The sequence below is a fragment of the Notolabrus celidotus genome, chromosome 16 (assembly GCF_009762535.1).
Source record: "Notolabrus celidotus isolate fNotCel1 chromosome 16, fNotCel1.pri, whole genome shotgun sequence".
In the NCBI taxonomy this organism is placed as follows: domain Eukaryota; kingdom Metazoa; phylum Chordata; class Actinopteri; order Labriformes; family Labridae; genus Notolabrus; species Notolabrus celidotus.
In genome coordinates, this window is record NC_048287.1 from 28,592,300 (window position 1) to 28,612,740 (window position 20,441).

Sequence of the window (20,441 nt, forward strand, 5' to 3'; positions counted from 1 at the left end):
AAAACTGTCTTCATCATAGAGTTAACAATAGAGCAATAACAGGGTTCCCACTCTTTTCCAGAGATGATTTTCCAAGACATTTCAAGGACATTTTCAGTGATGATCCAGCTGGTATGACAGTCTAAATTGAGTTCCTAATTGAGTTCCTAAATAGTCTAATATGTTCCTCTCAGTGGAAGTCTACATTGAAGACGTGCTGTCTATGGCTATCCATGAAAACATCTCTTCTTTCTCTTTTCTCAAAAATTAGAAAATTAGCTAAGTAAAAGAAAAAATAAATAAATGATAATAATAATCAGAGGATCAGAGCATGAATTGACCTAAATAGATCTGAATGACAAGAATGGCCACAAATGTTGAATGGGGATGTGTTTTTTTAACCTTGGCAGGTCGCACGCAGTCATGTTGGAAAAATTTCCAGGACAATCCGTGATTTTCCAGGACATTTTACTTTTTCTCCCATTTTCCAGGACTGGAAAACTGGTCAACTGTTTTCCAGGTTTTCAAGTTTTTTCCAGGACGCGTGGGAAAAACGCGTGGGAACCCTGAATAACTATCCCATCCTCCCCCCTCCCTTAACCCTCCCAAGGAGTGCTACCTGATGTACAAAAAGTTGATCATTTCAGCTCTGCAAGAAGGAGGTCAGTGGGTGCCAATTTTTTTCAAACTTCTCAAGTCTGTTTTTAAGAACAAATCTCTCTAAATGAAGTATGTCCGTCATTTCCATTAACCATAATTTGAGAGTAGGTGCTTCTTTCTTCTTCCAAAATAGGAGGATCAGTTTCTTAGCAGTCAGCAGCCCATAAGATAAAAGACATTGTTGGAGATTTCTGAGCCCCTCCAACACCCCGAAGATGATCAATATGGGATCAGGTTTAATGTTAACGCCCAGAACTTGTGAAAGAAAATTAAAAGATACCAATCCAGAAATTCTGCAAGCTGGGACACAGGGCATAACTGTGTGTTAAATTTGATTCTGTTGAATTGCATTTATCACAGTGTGATGAAGGGATGCAAATTTTAAGTATTCTCCATGATCGATCTTTGGAAATGTTAAAGATCAATTATCGATTAATCATTGAGTTTTCTCATGTCAAAAAGAACCCAAAATACGTTGTTTTCCCCCTAAATTATATTTTTCCACAGCAACAAAATGCATATAACTGACAGTATTGAATACGGTTACAAGTTTAACACGTTGAATATCAAAGATCAGGCTCATAAGAATATTCTCCACGGACATAATTAATTAAATAATTCCATATATGTTCTTTCATAGTTTTGATGTCTTCAGTATTAATCTACAGTGTTTAAAATAATTAAAATAAATACAAACCCTTACATGAGAAGTTGTTTCCAAACTTTTGACTGGTAGTGTGTACAGGCCTAAGTCTTCAACCTGCTGCTAATAGCTACGTATCTATCTGGTGATTCATGGTTTAGTCTGGAACGTGTCAAAAAGCTGTGAAAAATACTCAACAAATCATCCCAGAATCCAAAATAATGTCTCCAAGCTGCTTTTTTTGTTCAGTCCAACAGTCCAAAACCCAAAGGCTCTTCACTTACTGTCAAAGAAGTCAAAGGAGACTAGAAAATTCTTACATTTGAGACATCAAGTGTTTCACATTTTGGCGATTCAATTTCTTTCATTTGATGGATCAACAGATGAACATTTGTGTTCACTATAAAGCAGAGAATAGGTTTATTCATTCACCACTTTTCTTTATTTATCAGTGTGAGATCTAAATTAATGAGATGGTAGCTATTTCCCCCTGCAGTCTAACATCCTGCAGTGTCTGACACTTGCTCTGCAGGTGATCAGAGAGAGGGGGAGGGAGAGAGGGAGAGAGGGAGAGAGGGAGAGAGAGAGAGGTCCTCCATACCTCACTCATGTAAATGCATCATCTGAGGTGACCTTAAATACGAATCCTCCCCCTCGCAGTTTTAAAAGGGACAGAATCTGCAGCTGGTTGCTTCCATCATCATCCTGATCATTCTGCACTCTCTCAGTTTTAAATCATTTAGAAATGCTACGTCATTAACAAGTCCGGCCCGTACATAGATCACCTGTTGTGTAGAAGTAATAAGGAGTGAAAGATTGCATTTATAAGGTGTCTTCATTAAACATGCTGCTGATGGATATATGCAAAGATCAGACGCATACAGGGAAGAGAAACAGCAGGAGGCGGGGAGGGACACACTGCAGAGTGAATAAAGAGAGGACAGGCCTAACAGATGATCCTTCATTGAGATTAAACTGGTCAGGTTGATGCTGATGCCTTCAGATATCAAAAGCTAATCAGATTAAACATGATCCTGTTCCATTTCTGCAATCTTATCAATGTAATTTTGACGACCATGAGCTCTGACGCTGCAAAGATTCTTGAAATCAGAGGGTAAAATTGCCAAAATTACAGCAGAGCCGTCACCTGAAATCCCCTCTGTAGGACAGAACACCAGCAAACTGCTCCATAATGAAACAAGTGAGCAAACACTGTTAGTGCGGTTATTAATTGCCCACATGGGTACAGTGGAGAAATGTCACAGAGCTGCATCACAGCCTGACACGCGGCTGAACACATCCACGCTGAAAGCAATTTCCATCCTGTCACCGGTCGACTAAATGTGGAGAGGAAACGGTGAGAGAGAGAGAGAGAGAAGGAGGAGAAGAGAGGACGGACTGCACTCGCTGAGGACAGACATGAAGACGGAGCAGGGGTGCTTGTCTAAACATTTCACACTTTTGAACCCCCCCCCTCCTCTTTCTCTCCCTCTTTCCCCCTGCTTTGGCTCCCTCTCTTTCCAAACAATGAGGCCCAGAAGAGTGGATGGAGGGAGGAAGAGAGGAGGAGGAGGAGGAGGTGGAGGAGGAGGGGGGGTACTGGCACCCTTTTTAATTCCACCAAAAGCTGTAGCAACAAAAGGTCCCCCGCTCGAGAGCCGCCATGGAGCGGCAGGCCGCCAGGCCGCCTGAAAAAAAGGGTCAAAAGAATGAAAGCGAGAGAATAAGACTGAGGAAGAATGGATGCAGAAAAGAAAGGCTGGGGGGAAGTTTTCTTTACTCTGCATGGCAGTAAAAGTCAAACTAAGGAGGGTGGCCACATTGATCCTCTGTGTGCGTGTGTGCGTGTGTGTGTATGTGGGGGGGGGGGTTATAGATCTGCAAAGACAGTAGTGAGGCAGGGAGAGCTAACAGGGAGAGCTAACTGGGAGAGCTAACTGGGAGAGCTAACTGGGAGAATTGACTGGACCCTGGAAGCTGGAAAACAGTAGACGGCTCTTTTGTTATTCATGGCTCCATTCCTGCTGCTACGCCCTCTAATCCCTCTTCCCACTGACACCTGTTTGCTGCAGAATCATGAGGAGTGCCAAGGTGTTAGCCATGATACGGCTTCTTTCTAGAAATGTGAGCAGGAATTTGCTTAGTAACTGGTTTCCTCAGAAGTGGAATTAAAAAAGGAAGAAATAAAAAAAGCGCTGACCCGGCGCGCACACATGCTTGCAGATTCTTGGCAGGCAGAGTGATGAATGAAAAACCTGCTACCCGGACTGATGGAGCTTCTTACGGCAACCCGGAGTCCAGCCTCTCAAGCCTCTTTTAAAGGTTTCCCACAAAGACAAACACAATGGTTGAAGAACAAAGGGATGTGAAAATTGACTCATCCACTAAAGCTGTATCCATGACAACCTGTTCCCAATTTTTGAGAGTGACCAGGCGAGCTGCAACCTCCACCTCTGTCCGTAAGAGCTGCAATTTGGAAGAAAAGCATCAGAACTGTGTCTTCTATCGCAGAGTGAAAGAACAAAACACAAGTGCTCCGTCTGCTGCTGTTGTTCTGGTGTACACCTTCATCCCTCCATTATCTTTCACTTCTCCTCCTTACAGAGTTTGATTACTCTTTACTTTGCATCTTTCCAACACCTGGACCGATGCATGTGACTTAACACATGCTTACCACAGTTTGTTAGCATCCCCATCCGCTCATATTCATTCACTCAGCTGTAACCTGACACCTAGTCTTTCCTCTTCTCACAGACAACACTCCTCATGCTTACTTTGCCTTTAAAGGATTAATTAAGTTCTTTGCATTGAGCTGAACTGAAATTCAGGTTCTAATGCACAGATATGAAGATGCATATGTGAAATCATGCAATGGGAAGGAAGTTAATGCTTCATTATTCAATTAAAGCAGAGTTTTAAGTATCTGTACTTCCCTTGACTTTTTTTCTGACAGTATTTTGAAACTACCGCCGACATTGTTACACAAAAATCTGTTGTTTCTGCTTTGTTCTTTTATCTTTGATGCATATTAGAGGATGAGAACCTATAAGGACTAGCAGCCAAATTCCACTGGATCTGAAAGGTTTCTATTCTTGTCAATGTGTTAAATTCCACTGGATCCGCTCCATTGGGTTCCAGCTGCGTCTCTGATCCGGCAGGTCTGAAGCCCTCCAGATCAGATACACAAGACTTCTATTTTTGCAGGATGCCAGAGCACGACACATCGATCTCAACAGAGCAGATGGAGCGGGACAGGAAGTCAGGCGCCAAAACAAAATGAAAACATCCGGTTAATTTTCAGAATAAAACACTCTGTGTTATCACCAGATCGTATTTCACTTAACTACAACAACAAACCGTCATGATGAGCGGAGCCAGGCCTGGAGTCAACAGGTCAGAGGTTTTCAGAGGACCAGAAAGACAACATGGATGAGGAGAGGAGGAGGAGAATCCTTGATTCAGTGATTACCGCGGGAAAACTTCAATCACATGACTCCAGCTGTCCGGCGGTCCTGCTCCTTGCTGCCTTCTGAGACAAGAGAGCACGGAGCCGGACCGCAGCGGATCAGAGACGGACCAGACACGGATCTGGTTGAAGTCCTGGGTAAGGCCCCATCAAGCAATTAAACAATAAATTATCACTTCAGGAATTAAAGCATACATTTCCGAGGATGAGGTCATAAATTTAAAGTAAAAGTTGTCATTTTATGATGAAGAAGTTGTAATTTCAGCTTTTGGTTAATCTATATGTGAGCTTAAACAACATAGAAGGAGATATCAGAAGAGAAGTCAGCTGCCTGCACTGAAATGAGGAACATGGATCATCTTGTGGAGTTAAACTAAACAGCTGAGGACAAACAGTGGTGCTCAGGGGACCTATTAGCTCACCTTTCTTTATTAAAGACTAATGTCTTTGCACAATCATATCAGAATCCTAATTCTTATGACAAAGTGTTGGCCTTGCACTCTAAGTGCGAACCCCATGTACAGAGGCTATAGTCCTTGCTGCAGAGGTCCAGCCTCGACCGTTTGCTGCATGTCTTCCCCCACTCCCTACTCCCCACATTTCCTGTCTCTCTCCAGCTTTCTTATCCAATAAAGGCAAAAAATGCCCCAAAAAGTAAGTGTTAGCCTTAAGTTATGACTTTAATCTCTTAAATGCACACATTTATTTTCACAGATTTACAACTTTAATCTGGAAATCTCACTTTTTTATCTATAAAGCTTCCCTGATACTCCGTCGTAGAATAGTAATTTACTTGTTTTGCATCATGTCACACCACCCCCTACAGTCAACACTACTTGTCACCTACATGGATGTGTGAACATGGCACACAATAATAGCATATCCTTCTGTTCATATTATGCAATCTGGATGTAACATGAAAAGTTGAGTTAGAGATTATCTCCTCTTCACAGACATGACGTGAATTTTTTTATTCAGAGTGGAGGAACATCATAGGGAACAGTAGCTCATTACTGTATTTAATGTGAAATTCAACATATAGAACACTTTTCAAAGCAGTATTTTCATCTATAAAGGTATGATGTGCTTTATACTCTGCTGCGACGAATACACAGGGATAAAATGCAGAGGTTTTTCTGTGTCAGGGATAACTACACCATTACAGTTTTTGATGCATCAATCTGTTCACATCACGCACGTCGACGCAACACGACAGAAAGGATGTAGAAGATGTAATACCACGATAAAAACAAGAGAGGGAAACTCAAGTGTGGAGAAGAGGCATCTGGTAAATGAGATGTCCATGACTGACAGGCAGAACTTGTAGAGACGTGAAAATGAACCAGCCGACATCTCACACGACGTCAGGGCAGATCCGGAGAAGCAAGTCATTTTCCATCAACCTGATTTTCACACTTGAGTAAAGCTAATGTTCATTATTTTTGGTATATTGCTTTACTTTTTAATCAAGTCACCATGATTAAAGTTTTAATGATATGAAATCTGGTTAGCTGTGCACAGAGACAGACGGTGGATAAATCCTTCAGAGGTTTGTTTTTCCAAACAACGTGAGGACTTCAGAGCGTGTGCTTTCTAACTCTACTGCAGCAAAGATGTGAAATCAGGGCGGCCAGTCTCATTTCACACAGGTGTCTGTACTTCTTAGTAAAGAATGCATTTTGCCTCTTCAAGCAAACAGCATTATGCAAGACCCTGCAACACAAAGTGTATCATCCATCAACCCACAAAGGATTGTGGGAAGTTATTAACATTTTAATCCGTGATCAATAAAAAAACCCAGAGGCCACTATTTCAAGAAGAGACAAAGTTAAACATGCAGACAAACAGATCATCGTAGATGTGATGCAACATCACGCACAAGTCTGTCAGTGAATAAGTGCAGAAGCCAGACTAAAGAGGAAACTCTTCTTCTCTCGCAGCATGAGGATGTGATTTTGTGCTTTTTTGGGTGAGAATCACCAAAACACACATGACAGCCCAGACAATGACAAACAAGGGGGCCTAAACACTGACAGAAGGCAGCATTACTGTGCACTGTGTGTTGGTGTGAGTCATTAATAAGCTCTCAACGCTCCGCTCTCGAGGGGATGATTATCACCCCATGCCTCACCAGGAAGAGCCATTGACATTTGAGTCCCCGCTTGACGTGCCTTAAACTGCAGGTCAGGACCCAGAGCGGCTCATTTCTGGTCCCCTGCATGATGGCAGCTTGTTTTTTTTTAATGCGGCCGCTCTCAGATTAAAAAGTTTAATCTTTATTTTATGATTTCATTAAATAAGCATCGTCTCATTTAGCATGGATGAGTTATTGTACCTCTTTACCCTCGCTTTTTCTTATCTTAATGTCGTTTTTATGACTTTCATTTCATGCTTTTAAAGCACATTTTGGGAAAAATGCATTATAAATACAGTTTACAAAGTTACTCATAAACAGGCGCTCGACCAAAAATACATGCTTAATATGCTGAAACATTTGAGATAATCAGATACAAGTGTTTCCAAACTGATATCTACACATGAGAATTCACTGATGGCACGTACAATAAAAAATACACACTAATGTTAGCATTTCACAGCTGTGTAAGCCTGCGTAGATTTGATGTGGTTTCTATGACTTTTGTGTGGCCTGATTTAGTACACTGAAGAAATCCTGATATTTAAGCATTTTGACCACATGGAAAACTAAGCTAACGTTAGCTGAAGCTTGGCTAGCAACCTTTCCTGGCGTCCTGACTTTGCTGAACACTGCCGAAAAATCATTTTCAACATAACACTGCTTCTCTGTAGGACTACTTTTTTTTTTTCTTGACTTAAAATTGAAAATCGAGCAGCCTCAAAATTTGTGCTTCTGAAACACTTGTATCTGACATTTTGCTAGCTCTTATAGCTAATGTGACGGCACCGCTAGCACTGCACTGTTCTGATTTTAACATGGAATTGCTTCACTTTTATATTCTTACTTTTTGGTTTTCATTGTCTTACCTGGAAATACAAAGAGAGCAGTCTGAGTGTTAACCATAGACTGTATATAAAAAGGACGTCATCTCGCACGGCTCGAAGTGAGGCTGCCACAAAAACTGCTCCCCCTTGTGGCTGGCTGCAGTATAGGTCAAAAACTCTGTCTCCCTCATTCATTTGAATGGGGCTGCGGTCAAACATTTAAAAATAAATACACTTCGTACGAATGTTTCTCACATCCGTATGCTGTGGTGATGTGTTATTATTTGACTGTTTTGTGTACAAGGCCTCTTTTTTCTGAAAAGTTTCTTTTTCGTTAGTTATTAGAGGTTAAAAAAACAGAATTTTACATCTGGGTTTACTTTAATTGACAGCTGCCGTAGAGAGAAACTCCATAGGACCTCGGGACGTCACGCTGTAGGACTCTGGCTGCAGAAAATTTCCAAGATGTCAGCGTTCTGGAACGGGATATTTTGGCTTCAAACCGCTAGTTCTTCTAGCTAGCACTGCTGTGTTCTCTTGGTTTTAGCCATAATTTATGCTAGGTTATACATATATAGAGAGCTTCTGGAGAGGGGAAGAAACGCGTTTGTTTTCAGGGGTCTAAAACATATCTGAATGCTCCATTGACTGCTGTATTTGCAAAGACCTGATTCCACATTTTAGGCTGTATTGTAGCATTTTTGTTGTAATTTTCAGTATCAGAACAGCCGTATTAGAAATCTCTCCAAACAGGCTCCAGCAAGGCATCCAGCTACTTAACAATGTCATTGACATTTCAACCCAGTGATCACACCAATGATCAGCTCTCAAGGCAACAATAACTCCCCTTCTCTCTGCAACCTCTCCACACACACTCATAAGATCACCTCTCCCGAGACGCACTCCTTGACATTTAGTCTATCAGCCATCAACCACCGCGGGGCTGAGACCTCTGTGCCATGCACTCATTGATAAAAATGTGAACGCTCAGAGTCATTCTCAACCCGAGGTCAGGGTTAAAATGGGATTTATGCAAAGTAAGAAAAAATCTGTTCATTAAACTGGGAAAATTAGAGGCATTTTTATTCACGCTGCCCTTTGCTTTAGAAATAATGGGAGATTTTCAGCCTCTAGGCTTTTTCCAATAATTAATCAACTGAAACATCCCACAAAGAGAAAAATTCAAATAACTGTGTTTCTACCCCAAAGGCCAAAAAACACACAACCAGCTGTACTGGGTGATGAACGTTTTGAACTCTGTGCTTGTTTATTAGTAATTTGTGCTTTCTAACCAGCAGTACAGTCGGCTGTGTCTTTGGCTTTTTTAATTTAAAAGCAGCAGCAGATGCTTCACCAGTGGATATTTCCACTTTCAATGTTTCTTCTCGCCTGCTATCAGATTATTGGGACACAAAAGCAGCAGGGTTATTGAGGGTTTGATGCTTAAACACACCAAGTCATTGCTTCTCTTTTCTTTTGCAATGGTCCCCAAAGAGTAGAACCCAAACGCAGACTGAGACCGCAGCTCCACCACTGGCTAGACAAATATGCAAACAACAAACAGCAACATGGCACAGACGATGAGTCATTAATAAGAGCTTTCGATAATCAGGCGGCGCCGCTGTGAGGGCGATAATCATCGGCCGCCTGCTCTCCAAGTGATAAGCTAATCAGCTCTTCGTCTCCACCGAGCCGTCGAGGGGGCTCATCATCATTGACATTTCAGCGCAGGATCGGGCCTATGGAGACGAACACAGAGGGAGGGGACCTGAAGTGACTTAATTATCATTGCTGTGGAATGATACCCTCTTAACTCGATTCCGTGTGTTTTACTGAAGGTTAAAACTGTACTTTTTAACTTCACAGATTACGTTTCACAGGTTTGACCTCTGAGGAAGTCAGGTCGACTGAGGCAGTGATCTCTTTGAGTCCTTCCTTTCCACTTAAATCAATTATTTAAATTGTTTTTTTCCTTTTTGGCCTTTGTTTGATTGGAAAGCTGAAGAGAGACAGGTGGACTGTTGCCTGTGGAGCACCTACTCTACACCAGCCCACTACACCTGCACCCGAAACACACTTTGCTCCCAGTGTCTTTCCTCGTTTTAAATGTTCTTGTGAATGCATTTTATTTGTGACAAACTAGCAAGGTGACGACATTTAATCATTCAGCCAACTACGCATGCATTCCTCAGTCTTAAACCATCTCAAAGCCCTAATACTAGGGATGGGCATTTCAAGCCAAAATACTATTTGAGAATCATTGACATCTATTTGACGATTATTCGAATATTCATCCCCCCGCACACACACCTGTCCCATTAACAGCCCGTTAGTGCAGGCTTGCTAGTTGTACCTAAAATCTCTAAAAGTAGTGTGGGAGGTAGAACCTTCAGTTATCAGGCCCCTCTCCTTTGGAATCATCTACCAGTCAGGGTCCGGGAGGCAGACACCCTCTCCACTTTTAAGAGTAGACTTAAAACTTTCCTTTTTGATAAAGCTTATAGTTAAGCTGGATCAGGCTTGGACCAGCTTTTGTCATGCTGCTATAGGCCTAGACTGCCGGGGGAACTGGCACACTGACACACTGGGATCCTAGCTCACCTTCTTCCCCCCAACCCCTTCATCACTTACTTTAACTCTGCCTGTCCCATTAAAGTTACTAACCATAGACCTTTCTGGAGTCCCTGAGCTCCATTGTCTCGTAGATTCCTCTGAGCTGCCGTAGACGTCCTCCTGCTGTGGACGATCTGGACTCCAGCTGATACGGACGTGCTGGACTCCAGCGGCAACAGCTTCTACGACTCGTCTCATCACTATCACCTCTCTCTCTTACTCCCCTCTATCTGTCTTTCCAGACCCAACTCAGTCGAGGCATGATGGCTGTCTAACATGAGTCTGGTTCTGCCTGAGGTTTCTGCCTGTTAAAAGGAAGTTTTTCCTCACCACTGTAACTAGCTAAATACTGCGATGTGCAATGCTCATGATGGATTAAGGTGGGGTCAGACTGAGTCTTACCCTGTCTTGAAGTTGGGTCTCTGTTCATAATTTGACATAGTGTGGTCTAGACCTCCTATGTTTGTAAAAGCGTCTTGAGATAACGTTTGTTGTGATTTGGCGCTATACAAATAAAGATTGATTGATTGATTGATTGATTAGTGTGGCAGTCGAGTTAACCCGCCTCTTTACCTCAAACTAGCTCGGACGAAGTTAGGTTGTGTTCAGTGTATCCAATATGTCACCCAATATGACGATTGCCTTCAAAACAGTTCTTCAGAAACAGCGTCTGTCTCGTCACACATCTATTTTTGAAGAACTGTTTTGAAGGCAATCGTCATATTGGGTGACATATTGAATACACTGAACACAAGCTAACTTCGTCCGAGCTAGTTTGAGGAAAAGAGGCGGGTCTTAAAGCCTTTTCATTAACAGCTACAGTGTTCCCGCCTGTCAATCAAGTCAGCTATGTCCTTATTTGGGAAAAACTTGTACGAGTTATCCAAAAATTCACCCAGAGAAATTAGCTACTCAGACCTAAACCGTTTTTTAAACCAGGCTGTAAACATGTTTATTTCTGCTACAAATATCTTTTTTGAATGGGTGTGTATGTGGTTTCTAGTGTTTCTGCAGCCAGCCTCTAGTGGACACTCGATGAACTGCAGTTTTTAGCACTTCCGCATGTGCTTCATATTTTAAGACCAGAATGTTGCCGCTTGGTCAGGACCTGCTAGTAGCGGGTCAGGTGCTGCTAGTAGCGGGTCAGGTGCTGCTAGTAGCGGGCACTGGTAGCGTCTGTCTTGAGCTTTATGTCTGTGTTTTAGTGAAGCAGTGTGGCGTGTATGTTTACATCTTACAGCCATGCTCAGTCTCTGGAAATATGTGTAGTAGTGTGAGATTCAGAAATGGAGAAAATCGCCGCAACTGTCGCTAATGTCTTCTTCTTTTTTCTTCTTCTTTATTACAGTTAGCATTCTTTTTAGCAAACAGCTTTAAGACGCTTTAAAGCCATCATCTGGCGGGAACACTGTATTACAACCAGGCACCAGTAAAAACAATGAAAATTTGTACTTTTAAAATGAGAAAATATTCAAAGTAACGCTTCGATTTTTACGAAGTGAACCAATATTCGAATATTCGAAAATCACTGCCCATCTCTACCTAATGCTCCACCGTACTTCAAGCCTGATGTAGCAGACAATTAAGATGGCAAGGGTACAGTGCTTGGGCTTTAGGGCACAGATTGAGTTTGGTGACCTAACCAATCCATATACATAAAACAATATTTGACTTTCCCCTTTACAGAAGTGTGTCATATTCGAAAGTAATCTAGGAAAGGGAGCTTCTAGTTTTGCATTCAGCGTTTCATATTTTCTTGCTTAGCAGCAAAAATGTGAGCATGGAAGTTTTTCCTCCTCCAAGCAGACAGTTATGTTGTTGTACGTTGAAATTAATTCATAACCTGTGGGGATACTGTCAAGACAGCCTGACAGCTTCTTAACAATACGGGTCTGTTGTAGCAGAGTCTCAGCTGAGTATCTGTCATCCTCACACCGACCTGAGCTGCACCACAGCGCTACTACACCAGGGTTCTCCTCTTTCTCGTGACTTACAATGATTCACGGAAGAAAGAGTGTCATAACAAAGCAAATTCCAATCACGGTAAAACTCTTCCTCCTGCCTTAAAATCACAGCTGACGTTGTCGTCTATCATGCAATAGATGCTCAGTGCGGTGCTCAGTGCAGCCTTGAGACAACCGGCTCTTTGATTTGATCTCAGAGTCATGTTCCCTGAGGCGAGTCAGAACAGGCGACGACACCCCCCCCCCCCCCCCCCCCCCTTCTCCATAATGACCCGTTGTCTTATGTTCTGGTATCAATTTTGAGGGCGTCTCTGACAGATGATGCTACAGGTACACCCAGGTGAAAACAACAGGTTGACAGATTCATGCTGACGGAGCGGCTTTGCAGGGTTTTTGTGCCGATCAGTGTAGCCTGACTGCCGGCTGCTCTGAGTTTTGTATCTGGTCCCAGTTGGGAAAGAAAACAGAGAAGTTTTTCTGCTGGGAGTTGGAACACGTCTGCTTTACTCGGCGGTGCATTTTAGAGATGTTAACAGAGCTTGTGCTTATCTCCATATCCATCACTGTAATCCTCTCGTGGGGACATGGAGTGTTGCTATGGAAATCACAAGTGAGTTTATTGATATCGCTTCTTGTTTATGGTGTAATATTTGCTCAATATTCCATCCAAGAGACTGCATTAGTGGGTTCAGAGTAAGGTTATTATTGTTTATTAGTACGCATCAGTATTAGTCATCAGAAACCTTTAAAACTGTTTGTGTTAAAATCCAAACGGTATTAACATAAAACTTGTCGTGCTGCGGCAGGGATCGTGTGTGGGTGTGACTTTTTAAGTTCCACAAAACAAATAACCTGGCAGACATTTATGTTTTTTACCTCTTAAAGTTTTACTCCAGTCTCCAGTTGCATTGTGCTTGCATCACTTTGCTGTAACTTTACGGCTCAGGGCTCGACTGATATCAGCGGGATGATAGTATACGCCGATATTGGAGGATATAGCTGCATCAGTGTGCATTAACAGGTGTGTAAAAAGCAACTTTATTTCAGTAAGTGATGCTGTCATTGATAGATAGCTTGTTAAACTTCTACAGCCAGGGATGCACTTGTTAATCAACCTTGCGTTTGTGCGCACAATCAGCATGAACGTAACTGTACTCATACCAGACACGGCAGAGGTCACAGAGGTCACTCCTGTTAATTCTGAAACTTATTCTTGAGCTAGCTCAGACAACTGACGACTGGAAGACAGAACACGCTGACAGCACCGCCCCCAGTCACAATGTTCTCCTTTTGTTTCACGGGTTTCCACCATAGACTATATAATAAATGGACGCAGTATCCGTGACATCACCCATCTGTTTCTGGAGCGCTGTTTTGAAGTCAATCGACAGCAGGTGCCATATTGGAAATGCTGCACTCAACCAAACTTCTTGAGCTAGTGTGAGGTAAAGAAGCGGGGCTTAAAGCCTTTTCGTTAACAGCTACAGTGTTCCCGCCTGTCAATCAAGTCAGCTATGTCCTTATTTGGGCAAAACTCATAAGTTTAATATCTTTGAAAATACAGAGTTATAAAAAAGAAATTCACCCAGAGAAATGAGCAACTCAGACCTAAACCGTTTTTCTAACCAGGCTGTAAACATGTTTATTTCTGCTGTAAAGATCGTCTCTTTTCAATGGGTGTGTATGTGATTTCTGGTGTTTCTGCAGCCAGCCTCTAGTGGACACTCGATGAACTGCAGTTTTCAGCACTTCCGCATGTGCTTCATATCTTAAGCCCAGAAGGTTGCCGCTTGGTTTCCATGTTAGCTTCTAAAATTGAACTCATCACTAGCTAGCTATTTTGACCGGCATGTTTGTTGCTGTGCAGTGGCAAGGAAACTTTGTACAGATGTGGATAACTGCTTATGTGGTCCATCAGCTTCTCTTTTAAACTTTCTGCTGTGTCGTCTGTCACATCCTCTCTGCCTCTACACTGATCATACCGCTCATGTTCAATGCATACTGTGTTTTACGGTGCGTTAATTTTTGAGGACATGCACAGCCGACGTTCTTAGATGGTCAGGGAATGAGGAGAGTAACAATAAAAATCAAACCCAGGAAGAAGGAGGAGGGAGCAAAGTATAATAAAAGTTAAAGAATGTATTAAACTAAACAAAAGGTGCAATTAAAACAAAGCCTCTCTCCAAAAACACTACCACAGGATAATAAACTTTAAGCACTATGAACTGAAATTACAGCAATAAGCAAAAACAACAAATAAACTCTGACGCCTGGAAGAGAAACAGCCTCCTCCACTACTGAAGGAAGACGTCCACCACACACACACACACAGGCGAATGTGGTCTCACTCTCTCCTGCTGTAGTACTCTGTCCTAATTGCGTATGTGACTGAACACCTGAAACAATGGGGGAGGAGAGAACCAAACCACGTGTCCAAGCTTGCCCACTGGTGATAATTTAGAGTGGATGTGGACACACAGAGCTGCACTACCTACCCCCCTGTTAACTAAATGAGTGCCACACCAACATCGTACACAGATCCCACACGGACCAAGGTGAGTTACACCTTGCAGAGGGCAGGTGGCATTTTGCTTATTGTGCCTCTTCTGAGGCTCGGGTGGAATCAGGGTTGCAGCAGGAACACTTGACTTGTCACTGAGATCCTCCTGAATCAGTGGCAGCGACACTTCAGGAGCAGAAACAGGCTCATTTGGCAAATCAGGCACAGGTGAGTTCAGTCACCTGCTTTCAGTGACTGAGCAACACCTGGAGAGCCCGGAGACAGAGAGAGAACACAACAGAAACACACCACACACAGAGAACGTGTACGTGTTGTGAAAAGAAAGCACATCTCCAGCCTCCAGAAAGTTGATGTTTGTGAGGCCATTCTTCAATGTACAAAACTCAAACCAGCAGGCAGTCGAAATCCAGAATTTTTATCCACCAATAGGTTGACTATGAAAGCAATATAGTGTCTTACATTTTGCTTACATGTATAAGAAAAATGTAAGAGTCATGGTCAGCTGATACTGATATCAGACAATACTAGCTTACTGCACATATCTTTGCATAAATACGTTGATATGTTGGCAGCTGTAGCATCAGGAATGGCAGTCAAAGTTGTTTTACTCGATTCAAGCTGAAAATGTGTTTTTGTATGAATATTGCCTTAATGCTAAATGATCCAGGCCTGCAGTAAGTGATGCTGCTATATTAGCATTTTTTACACTTTAAAATCTCCCAACGGGGGCGCCGGTGGCCTAGTGGTCTAAGCACCCCCCATGCAGAGGCTATAGTCCGATAGTTCTACTCCCAGCCGCAACCATTTGTTGTATGTGGGGTAGAACTATCGGACTAAAGCCTCTGTATGTGTGGTGCTTAGACCACATACAGAGGCTATAGTCCGATAGTTCTACTCCCAGCCGCGACCATTTGTTGTAGGTCGTCCCCTTGCTCTTTGCTCCCCACGTTTCCTGTCTCCCTTCAGCTGTCATTCTATTAAGGGAAAAAAAAATAAAAAATAAAACTTAAAAAAAATAATGTATTTTAAAAAATCACCTAACAGGGGTGCGGACTTGGCGAACTAGTTAAGTTGCATGCCATGTAGCGGGCAGCCCGGGCTCGAATCCAGCCTGCGGCTCCTTTCCTGCATGTCATTCCCCCACTCTCTCCCAGTTTCCTGAACTATCCACTGTCCTCTCCCTCTATCAATAAAAGGTGTAAAAGCCCAAAAATATAACTTGAAAAAATAATAATAATAACCTAAACAGACTTTAAAGGGTAATTTCCAAACATTGAAACCTAACATTAATAGGCAAGCATCAATCTGGGTACTTATCCTCTCATGCTGACACTGTGCACATTTGCATTGTGTCTTCATACAGTTGACATCAGCGGAGGACACTATCAGCCGTTATTGGCTTTCTGCAGATCACTACATCAGTGTACGCTGGCAGAAATGAAATCAGAGATGGGAGTAAAAGTTGTTTATCTAAATAGAAGCTGAGAAAAATGTTGCATCATTAATTGATTTAATGAACATTTCTTATTTTGGACACTCTTTCAAGAAGAACAGACGTCGAAGATTTGTGTGAAAACTCAAACTGCAAAATACAAAGACTAAAAAAGGCGAGGTTCAGAACTGCCTCTTCTGTATTGTTCATACTCACAGAACATGAGCAGTACAAGAACAAAGAAAGAGGCAGATTTACTTCAAATTAAACCTTAACTCTTAATCAAGTTGTGTTGTAATAATTAATCAGTTTATATTTTACGGCTTTTAAGAAACTCCAGAGAGAGCGACACAATATGAACTCATCTCTGAGGTCACATCACAGTTTGACTCCCCAAACTGAAACACATCCACTCTCGCTCTACGTGTTTCAAACATACACGACTCTCTCTAATTATAATCTTCTTTTCTAAATGAAAAACTACAAAACTGTCAGGCAATTTCTATTTCCATGTTCAATGTGCAAGATCTTATGAATGCAGGATGCGTAGATTCATGGCAACAAGATTACTAGAACAATGATCTGCCTTTGAATCATCCTACCTTCACTGTTTCCATCATATAAAATGTTCCTTTCATTAAGCTCTGCACACTGACAGCATTTAAAGTTGTATTCCCTAAAAGGTTGACCGTGCAGTAATTGTTGTTTGTTGTAACTATCCTGGATATCAATATCGGCATTGGCCTTTAAAATCAGATATCTGTCAGCCTCTGTAAACATCAATTTCCCTTCGTTTTCATTGGCTGTACTCTGTGTTCATGAATAATGCAGGAGTAGAAGTGAGACACTGCCTCTGTAAACCTACAGTGTGCATCTCTGACTGTAGCAGTTATTCATTAAGAGCTCTCCACACTCTCTGTGAAGGGCCACCTGAAGAGCACAGTGCTGAGAAATGCCCTCTTCCTTATGAGACCTTGTTTCCAAATCAGCCACACTGTTGCTCAGCAGACCGAGCACCAATTTCTGCCATTCCTCTAATGTCAGTAATCACACCTGCGCTCTGTGAAAGCGCCTCATTTCCCCCTATACGCCACTCTCCAGCAGCCAGGTAAACACAGATTACAGGTCAGCCGAGTGGGATGAAGGGTTTGTAGCAGCTCAGGGAGGATTAGATTTTCCTGAACAGTCACCTGCCGTCTGAAGCAGGGAGGAATTAGGACAAAAAGCACAAATGAGAAGGAGCCACACCTCGCGTAAATCATGGCGAACAGAGCCCTCCACGCACACACACACACACAGTGCAGACAGCCTCGATAATAAACTTTTAACACTGCTCGGACAGTGGATCCAGGAGGAGCAGAAGGAGGAAGCAGAGCCGGAGGAACCTGCAGCACTCCCAGGGCGAAGGAGGCGCAGTGGGAAGTGCTCAGGTTAGCCCGCACGCACTCCAGGCGCATGGGGTTGGAAGTAAGGGGGGGATCTGAACAGGGTTTGGTGTGTGTGTGTGTGTTCAAACACAGCTTTGGGTCGGTTGTCTTACCTTGAGCTGTGAGGAGGATCACTGCCGCCACCAGCCAAGTCTTCCTCACCGGAGAGAGCGGGCAGCGGGCTCCGTAATCTCTCGCCATTCTTCCAAACAGGAGACAAGGTGGACGTAAATATCCTCAAGCGCGCTGCGTGGGGGGACACCGGGCTCCAAAGTATTCCTTCTCCGAGCAGAAACTTCGAGACCCACTTCAGACCGCGTGCGTTAAAAGCAGCCAAGTTACATACGGCTTCTGTTACCCTCCTCAGTGCGCGCGCGTCTGTGTATGTGTGTGTGTGCGTCCCTCTCTCTCTCAGACCTGGACTGGGTTTAGTTTCTGTCTCTCTTCCTCTCAGTGTCTTCCTCTCAGTGTGTTAATGACAGGAAGAGTGAAACCCCTCCCCGTGTGGGCCGGCCGCAGTGGCACAGGTAGCCCGCGGCTGCTCGTGCGTCTCTGTGTGTGAGTGTGAGTGTGCGCGTGGTGCTGTAGTGCGTCTTCGGAGCGATCTAGAAACAAAGTGTGGACGGAGGAGTGTGTGAGAGAGAGTCGGTGCAGCTCCCTGTGTGTGTGTGTGATGCGGAGAGCTGAGTGGGGAATAGCAGAGTGATGTCAGCAGAGCGTCACCAAGAGGACTCGAGCCGTAATACTGGAGCCCGCACAGATACACAGAGCAGTCCGACCGGTGGTGAGGGAAGTAAACACACACACACACACACACTCACACACTCACAGACACCGCATACCTGCGCGCGCGGAGGAATCTGGGTGTGTTCTGCTGACACCTGCCGCTCGTTCGTGTTTGAGCACGCGCCTGTATGTTTGTTTGTGAGGAGTTGAATGAAAATAAAAAAAATGAGCACAAAATTAACTTTTAAATATTTATTGATTACTGATTATGACCAACATTATGTGTTTGCATAATACTGATAATAAAAATATATTGATAAAAAAAATATTTGGTATAATTGGAATGTATTTCTCAGCTCAGTACAATTTTGAGGCAGGATATTTTCCTGCAGTATTGACATTTGATTTTCTGTACAGGCAATTTAAGCACCTGTGCTGTTTAGTGGCAGCAGGTTCTTGTCATTAATAAGTAACTCTGTATATTTTGTACACCAATTATGCACAGGTCTTCATTAGGCTATATGTAGCCTAGCATTGGAGGGAAAATCAGAATCAGAATCAGAATCAGCTTTATTGGCCAGGTATGCTTGAACACACAAGGAATTTTACTTAGGTAAACTGTGCTCTCTTTGTACAAGGCATAAGAATAAGATCTACAAATAAAAGTAAAATAAAAACAATAACAATAACATCAGCTATAAATACAAAAATAACAACAAATAGGCATGACTGATATGTACAGGCTAAAATAATATGACAAAGTGCAGTGGTGAGTAGCAGAGGTAGTTTTTACATTATAAAAAAAGTAGTTAAATAATACAAAAAATAGAAATATGGAATTCTGCTTGGAGAAAAGTTGCATTGTATATTTACAGAGAGTATTGATCCAACAGGTATGACACTGTTATGGTTTAATGTTCATCAGAGTGACAGCCTGGGGGAAGAAACTGTTCTTATGGTGGGTTGTTTTGGCGAACAGTGATCTGTAGAGCCTGCCGGAGGGGAGGAGTTTGAAGAATTTGTGTCTGGTGTGAGGGGTCAGCGGTGATGCTACCTGCCCGTTTCCTGGCCCGGGAACGGTACAAGTCCTGGATGGGGGGCAGGTCGACACGGATGATTTTTTCTGCAGTCCTTATAGTCCTTATAAAACAAAATTAAAATTGATTAAATATAAATAAATGAATAAATAAATAAATACATTTTTTAAAACAATGATTATGATAATGCAGTAAAAATAACTACTACAATTTAAAGCCAGATTAAAAAGGTATGTCTTAAGTTTTTTTTGAAAACACCCAGAGAGCTCGCCGTTTTAGCAAAAGTATTAAACAGGGGTAAAGGTAAAAGTCCTGTGTTTATTAAAATGTACTCACGCAAAAGAAGCATTCTGAAGCATAAGCACTACAATATAGTCCACATAGTAAGGTTAAAGTTCTTTATGCAAGTGTTCCATTAAGTGGATTTTAAATACAAATGCAGTAATCTGTAAACACTCAGTGGTAAATCTGACTCAAGTGCAGCTGTTCTTTAAATACTGGGAAGCTTTATATATATAATAATACATATGAGGATACATGAATGGTTGATTATATTTAGTATCTACACAGGCCTGTTTTGAATCAGCTGATGCAGCAGTAATCCACCCTGCTACAGTGTGTAAACTATGATGACATATGTAAGCATGCAGCAGATAAGGCGGAGTACAATAGTTTGTTGATCTAGATTGCTACCTAAACTAAATGACTCTGACAAATGGTGAACACTAGTGAGCACTTAATGGGATTTCAGTGTTGACATTTGTGTTAAACAATCAAGTCTGAACACCAAAAATCTAATTTCCACTTTTCTTTTTGAGGTAGGGTACGGTGGGTTTAGGGTATTTCTTTGAAATATTTTTTCAGCTGTCGTTCAAATCTAATCTATGCAAAGTTGTAAGTTCAACTTGTTTTATGTTTCATATAAATTCATAAATACAGCAATTTTAGGGATGTTTGATGTTAAATAGCTGTAACTACGAGAGTGAAAAGCTCCCTCAATGGTGACGTAGTC

General features: G+C 42.4%; 1 protein-coding gene across 2 annotated transcripts in view; it reads right to left on the reverse strand.

Annotated features, from left to right (window-relative positions):
- The window catches only part of pvrl2l (PVR cell adhesion molecule related 2 like), a 521,907-nt gene extending 503,483 nt beyond the window's left edge, over window positions 1–18,424 (reverse strand). For both annotated transcript variants that reach the window (XM_034705229.1, XM_034705228.1), the window contains exon 1: window positions 17,780–18,424. In XM_034705229.1, the coding sequence (XP_034561120.1) occupies window positions 17,780–17,867 (88 nt within the window). In that variant the 5' untranslated portion in view covers window positions 17,868–18,424. The remainder of the gene's footprint in view (window positions 1–17,779) is intronic.
- Window positions 18,425–20,441: the final 2,017 nt, after the last annotated feature.